Genomic DNA, 7,217 nt, shown 5'->3' with positions numbered 1-7,217 from the left:
ATATTAGGAAGAATTTCTTCACTGAAAGAGTTGTCAAGCATTGGAACAGGCTGCCCAAGGAAGTGGTGGAGTCACCATCCCTGGAGGTATTTAGAAGACGTGTACACGTGGTGCTTAGGGACATGGTTTAGTGGTGGTCTTGGCAGTGCTAGGTTGATGGTTGGACTTGATGATCTTAAAGGTCTTTTCCAACCTAAAAAGTTCTATGATTCTATAACTAATGGGTTAGACTAATGGGTTATGACATTTTTAAGTGAAGGTAGGTGTTACCTGCAGAGGATGACAATAATATTAGCAATTTTATTAATGTAAGTTCAAGTCCACTTTATTTAAAACTGTATGTTTCTATAGATGATGATTCTATAAGCACTACCTCAGAAGACAGATCTTGTACACCAGTAGCAAAACGGATGGTGGGGACAGGTGAGTATTAATTTCCATGCATTTATTCTGAAACAAAATTGTGTTGTAATTTCAGTACCAAAGCTGGAGTAACCAGATCTCTACTGTAAAGAGCTCTACGTTTCTACTTCTGACTCCAGTGTAGCTTTATCACTAAACTTAAAAATTAGTTTCATAGCTCTATTCCCAGTCATGAGCAAAACTTGCACTAATACTGTAGTTCAACTGTGCATTCTACTTATCTGATAAGCAGCATCTGCCTACTTCTGAATACGCAGGTAAGATTTTTTTTCTTCTATTGAATCCCCAGTAGCATTTTCATTTGCATGATATTTTGCCTTGCCACTCTAATTTGAAAGCATACTGCAAAGCCATTTTCTTATCAATGCTGATATCTTGTTGCTTTAAAGCTTAAGGCCTACTGCTTTCCTACATGTAGCACTTTGATACATCTATCTTTAATTTGACAACAGCAACAAAATATCACTGACAAAATGTGGAATTTTAGATGCCTTGGAGAAAGAAGAGATTTCACTTGCTATATATTTTTCATACTTAAGAAAAATGTAATCATGTGTGGATATTAACATAGTAAAGTTAAAAGATTAGCTACAATTACACTTCAATGTATGTATATTCAGCAATACTCAGTTGTTTCATTTATATTTTCAGACAATCACATTCCCTTGGAAGAAGCACAAAATCACTTTAAAGTTATTACAGTTAATGATACTGGAGCAGGAAAACACTGGAGTGATAATGAAGTCAGAGCTCTGATAAACATATGGTCAGATGAAAAGATACAACAAATGCTTGAAGGGGCCACAAGAAATAAAGAAATATTTGAGGAAATTGCCAGAAGGTTAATGAAACGTGGTATAGACAGAGACTGGAAACAATGTCGCACAAAGTACAAGAACCTAAAATACGAATACCGCGCACTGCAGAAGGAAAATGAGCATCTTGGTAATCCCAGGAGAAAAATGAGATTTTATGATGAAGTTGACTGTATCTTAAGAAGACAGCCTCTGTGTCCCTCAAGCTGGGGATGTGAAAGTTCAAGTCTCCTACCAGGTATTAAAAACTTCAGTGATGAGATAAAGTGCTTAAAATGAAACTTAAAGTCGCCTGTTGACCCATGCTGTAGGGGTGAAATAGGTGGCCAGAATGGGGAGGGAAAATAACTGAAGAATCTGGACATGCATGGTCACATAGGCAATCCCTAGCAAATGGAAATGGTCTTTGGAGGAGTTTAGAAGTGAGAACATAAACAAAAAGTCAAAGCACCTGATGCGTTCAGTGTTATTGGAGAACCTTTGTGCTTTTGGAAGCTTAAGTGAGATACAGTGAAATGGTGCTAGAAAACGTGGCAGGTTTTAGAGGTGATCTAGCAGGCATGTAAAGTCTTACATGAGCTGCAAGCTCATACCATTTAGAACTGTGGAAATCTGTAACAATGAAGCCAAGTGCAAAGACTCCAAAAAAGCAAACTTCATTAATTCATTTCACACCACAGCCAAGAGAGAGAAAAATCCAGGGCAGTGATGTTTATTTAAGCATGGCAATCATTATATTAATTTTGCTAAAGCAGAATCAGTTTTCTAAATAGAGTTTCCTTCTATTTTAGTATCAAAAGACTTCTGGTCCAGGAACCACACAGCTAACTTGTGTCTGCTGTAAGGGTTCTCATGACTGACCAACTGCTCCAGCTCTCAGGGGCACCTGTCCCTGCTCCAGGCAGATCAAATGCTCTTAGAGAAGCAAGTTAACCACTGCAGCTTGGAGCTCAGTGAGTTATGGTATACAAGAACTAATTCTGGTTTTTCTCAATATGTTAGATAATAATGTGCAACATCACAAATGTTAGTTGAGGACTTGAACCATTTCTGCAGCAGAGGCCAGATGGACAGCTTGAGCAGAAACGGCTGGAGCCATCCTTAAGCCAGCTGTCCTCAGTTGTGAATCAGAGCCCTAATGCACTGTCCAAGGGCACCATACGGTAGTGCTATTAGTTGAGGCTGGAATGACATCCACACAGCCATGGGATGACACCACTGCTTCTCACCTGCCTCATTCTTGTGCTCTATCATATTCTTAACAGACATTTTCTTCCAAATTCAGAAACTGAAGATATTACTGCTCATTTCTGCTCTCTGTGAATAGAATTTGTCAACACCAAGAATATCTGAGCCAACCTGGCTGGTTTACATTTTAGCATGCTGAAAAAGGACTGTGTATCCTGTGCTGTGAATAGTGATGAAGGAGACAGTGAAACAATAACCTTTCAGAAAAGAAGCTTTAGTTATTAAGCTGTTTGAGGCATCAGCCAAATAAAAGTGTCTCCACCCTGATTTTGTGTGCCAGCCTAGCACCTAACTTTTCTAGAAGATTCTCATTGCTCCAAGTCACTTGTCCCAATGCATTTGCTTTTGTAGTATAAAGCTTTTTGGTGTGTGACTGATTGTTTTGAGAATCTCTGCAAAATACTTAGTCACCTTGCTTTTCTCTTCTAAGTTTCAGTGGGAGACGTTACAGCAAACACAGGATCCTTGAGTATCAAGAGAAAAACATGGAATGATGGTAAGAGCTCCTAACTTTTTAAAGCATCTGTACACTGCTGTTGAATTGGATGCCAAATTCTAGTTTCCAGTACTCAAACAGTTATAAACAAAAATCTTAGAACTTAACACCAAGCTACAAACCAACATTCTTCCCTCACCCTCAATAATCTGCAAAAGAAGAGTCCTGATAAAAATGTGGGCCTAAGGCAAACTGCAATTTCTTTATTTCAATCCTCATCCCTGGTATAAATGACGTAAACATCAGCAAATACTTCTTTGATGTATAAGAATCAAGTGCAAGGAAAAGATAAAAAGATTTTAAAAAGAAGGTATCTTAATTACCTGTGTTGCTCAGAGGAAAATAGAGACAATATCACAGTCATGGTTGTAGTTTCCTCTTATTATACTATGTGTCAGTAAACGAGAGGAGAAATTACATGTTTAGACATATAATGTTTAACATGTAATGTCTAACATGTTGTACAAGAGAAAACAGGTTAAGACAGCTATTCCAAAGAGAAGATATGCTATAGAATCACTGAGAGAAAAATGAAAGGATGGCTAGAAATATGCAGCATGCAATCTGATATAGGAAAGGTCAGGAGCTTATTTTTCATTCTGGCAGAATTGTTAGGCCCTAAATAATCAAAAGGTCCAACAATGAAGGATAACAAACTTAGTTTTTAGGAAGCTTGCCCCTGTTCTTAATACTAAAATGATGTCTTGTCTACAGACAGATGAACACAAACAGATCCGAACACCACATTTCTGAATTCAACCTGCTCAGTTGACCATCACAAACTGTACTAACAGGACTAACTCTGTGTGATTAAATATACTTTCATTTATTACCTATTAGATAAGTACATCTTGCAGAAGGCAGTAGCTAAGCAAAGCTGAAAGTTTCAAATATGAGTGATTTTTGCAAGGTCTGCTTCATTCCTACTCACTGTTATACAGTGACTCCTTACACACCACCAGGCAACGCCTGCCAAAAGAGCCTAATGGAAGGACAGCATTAGGAAAATCTAGCAAGTGCTAAACTTCAGTGTCAGCAGTTCATTGACTTGTGCACTCTAACTACATACTTTGCTTTTGTCCACAGAGGTGTCACCTGTTCCACTTAAGAAAAGTGCTTCTGAAAACACCATACTCCACTTCCAAAAACTATTAACAGAGAGAGTGCACACAGTGACAGAAGGCAAAAAGTTACTGTTAGAAAGGCTTTGTAAGCAGGAAGAAATGCAAGACCTCAACAGAACACAGCTATATGTTGATCCATCAGCCATACAACAGGTTGGTTTAATGAACTTTCTACGAAATTAGCATGCAAAGAGATTCTCCCAGATAGCAAGAAATTAAATACTTATTTATGAGTGTAGGTCACCCACATGAGTACATGCTTGCTTCCCTTTAATATATTCACCTCCAGTCATTTAAACTAAAACGAGGTATGGGTTGCCATCGTAATTCTTAACTATGAGCTTTTAACAGTGATGTCAGCTAGTCTAATAAAAGATACAACCTCTGCCTACATGCCTTGGCTCACCTACATGCCACAATTAACAAGCTTAATTGAAAGAAAATAACAGTTTGACTGATCAAAGAAAACATGTACAGTTAAAATTTCATCCCATAATTTCCAATTATCATCTCTATGACCTTCCTAGCAAGTTAGTCCTCTGCAATTAACTGAACAGTTGAAGCCATAAGAGAACTTCTTTTTGGTTAGGCAAGGCTGGTGGGGAAAACACAATGCTTATTTCCTTTATCAGCATTTAGCCTCCTCCTAGCATCTCCACCTGCCTTTGCTGGGGTGGGGAACCATCCCCATCTGCCTGCTGAAGGTATGGTGCTGTGCAGCAATGAACTGGAGAATTCAATGAGCCAGAAAGTTGATGCCCACCTAGAAGGGGCAGGCATGGGTTCTGGTCCCTGTTCTATACTGGGCAAGGGGTTTACCTTGTCCAGTAACCAAATGAAGTACAGAAAACACAGAAAGAGTGCAGGGGACAATGACATGCTAAGTAACAAGTGCCATGCCATACCTAACGGTTACTCTGCAAAATCCTACTAGCCACTGCTTCATTTTGTGATTGTGTAAGTACTACACAGCCTGTACTGCCTGCAAGGCATGCATTTCCAGGGTTTTCCTTTCAGCGTATTCAAGCAGAACAACTCATTTCTGGATCTCAGTCATGTTTGGGCATAGACCTACACAGCCCTGCCAAAGCCAGGTTACTTCTGGGCACACACAAGGGCACAACTGAAGTCAAACAGTCAAGTCCTCACTGCAGCAGCAACAGCCACCAAGTTTTTTTATACACAAAGACCTAAATTCCACCCAAGTCCCTCTTCATAAAGTCTTACACAAAAATATTACTGGATATAGTGCTTTGTTTCCTGCTCTGTGGTTAATTATTTTCTTGTTAATTCTTTTATGAGAGATATTATGAAGGTAAATAATTTCCACCAAGGTAGATGTTATCTGCCATTTGACTAGCATTTTTAAAACAATTCTGAGAAGTCAGAGAAAGATCCCTAGAAAATCACAGTTTTTTGATCATATTCATTTATACAGTGAAATGGACATACAGTTGTTCCAGTGTATGCTTATCTACCACTTTTCACATTTTATGCTGGTTTCTCTGTATAAACCTTCTTTGGCTTGTAATATTAGTATTGTCATTGGTTTAAAAAACTTTCTTCTCTCTTTGCAATAAGTTGGTTCAAAGATACGTCATTGAACTTGCATCACATTACTTGCATACAGAACTGCTGTCTTTGGTAGGAGAACAAGGGATCTGTCCCTGCCATCACGGCAGTCAGATGTCCTTCTAGAACATGCAGAGCCAGCTGAAGACCTCGCCATTCCTGGCATTACAAAAATCACAGGTTACCCCTTCCACATGTGAACCAGAAAAATGTGTGATCCAACCCTAATTCACTCTAGTACATGAAAACAGTTTAGTTCTATTTAATTTAAATTAAGTTTTTAAAATAACTGTACTGAAAATAGTATGGATCAGCTGTCCTGTATTCAGAGTAATTTTTATTTTTTTATGATTTGTGTGCAAAAGGAGGTAGCATGAAGATGTAGATAAATATCCTGAGGTTTAGATTGGATATTAGGAAGAATTTCTTCACTGAAAGGGTTGTCAGACACTGGAACAGGCTGCCCAGGGAAGTGGTTGAGCCACTACCCCTGGAGGTATTTAGAAGACGTAAATGTGGCGCTTAGGGACATGGTTTAGTGGTGGACTTGGCAGTATTAGGTTTACGGTTGGACGTTATCTTAAGGGTCTTTTCCAACCTAAATGATCCTGTCATTCTGTGTTCTGCTCTACCTGCTCTGTTCCATGAGTGCAAGGCTAAAGTTGATTTGATAACTCATTGCAACAAGATCCCCTTTTCTCCATGCTACTCTGAGCAATCCAGTGCTTGCTGGATCTGCTATAAACCAGTTCAGCTCACTAACCTGACACAAGACTGGCCCACTTGGGAAAAAAAAAACAACACAAAGGGTTTTCTGTGCTGTTGAAGCAGCCCAGCAAATTCTCAGCTGTGCTAGGCCTAACTTTGAGCAGCTCAAAGGTTGTTTTTGTTGCAATGTGACTGCCCTCACAGAAGAAAGGCTAACCTGAGGGAGGCAGTTAGCACTGCAAAGAAGACAAACTGCACTTAAAATTCTGTGTGATGCACAAGGATCCCAATCTTTCCAAAACTTTGCTGTCATTTAGTACAATGTCCCCCCAAAAACTTTCTGTTGTTTCAGGAAACAAAAAAATAAACACTTACTCTATTCATTAAAATAAGCAGAATTGTCAATAAATATGTTTCTGTTTTTAAATGCTGTTGTTCAGGTGAGAAGTACACATAAGCACTGAGCCAAAGGACTGTCTAAATTCTTAGGTCAGAGTAGAGAACTGCAGAGCACACTTGCAGTCTCTACTTGGAAACTGTTCATATCAACACTAGAGGGTAGACATGAAGCAAGAACTGACAAAACAAAAAGAACACAAGAGGCTTTCCAAGTAAAAGTGTTTTTTTTCTCAGAAAACTTTCCAGAGTGGTATTTACCTGATAAACAAATGTCCAAAGAAGGTGGACTGCCCTTTGTGTGGGATTCCACTTCTGTTCTGCTTTGTGGCTGCAAAGCATAGCTTGCTTTTTGAAACTGTTTTGTCAGAAAGCTATCTCCTTCTTTCCTGCTGTTCACATTTATTTTCTGTCAAAGATGGTAAGAGATGTCAA

The 7,217-nt window shown here is 38.9% G+C and overlaps 1 protein-coding gene across 1 annotated transcript; it reads left to right on the top strand.

Moving 5' to 3' along the window:
* The first annotated feature begins 352 nt into the window (after positions 1-352).
* On the top strand, positions 353-4,488 carry LOC104162006. The gene is made up of 4 exons (XM_009700633.1): positions 353-423; positions 1,075-1,476; positions 2,917-2,982; positions 4,069-4,488. Exons 1-4 carry the CDS (start codon positions 411-413, stop codon positions 4,287-4,289), a joined length of 702 nt encoding a protein of 233 aa, XP_009698935.1. The 5' UTR covers positions 353-410; the 3' UTR covers positions 4,290-4,488.
* The last annotated feature ends 2,729 nt before the right edge of the window (positions 4,489-7,217 follow it).

This window comes from Cariama cristata, unplaced genomic scaffold, assembly GCF_000690535.1.
Source record: "Cariama cristata isolate BGI_N322 unplaced genomic scaffold, ASM69053v1 scaffold46115, whole genome shotgun sequence".
Classification (NCBI taxonomy): domain Eukaryota; kingdom Metazoa; phylum Chordata; class Aves; order Cariamiformes; family Cariamidae; genus Cariama; species Cariama cristata.
This window is presented reverse-complemented; position numbering and strand designations above follow the sequence as displayed.

What these genes read in the sequence shown, in the direction of transcription:
- LOC104162006 (XM_009700633.1), top strand. An exon ending in AAGTTCAAGTCTCCTACCAG is followed by an intron (nt 1,477 to 2,916) that starts GTATTAAAAACT and finishes TTCTCTTCTAAG; the next exon opens with TTTCAGTGGGAGACGTTACA. An exon ending in GAGAAAAACATGGAATGATG is followed by an intron (nt 2,983 to 4,068) that starts GTAAGAGCTCCT and finishes TTTTGTCCACAG; the next exon opens with AGGTGTCACCTGTTCCACTT.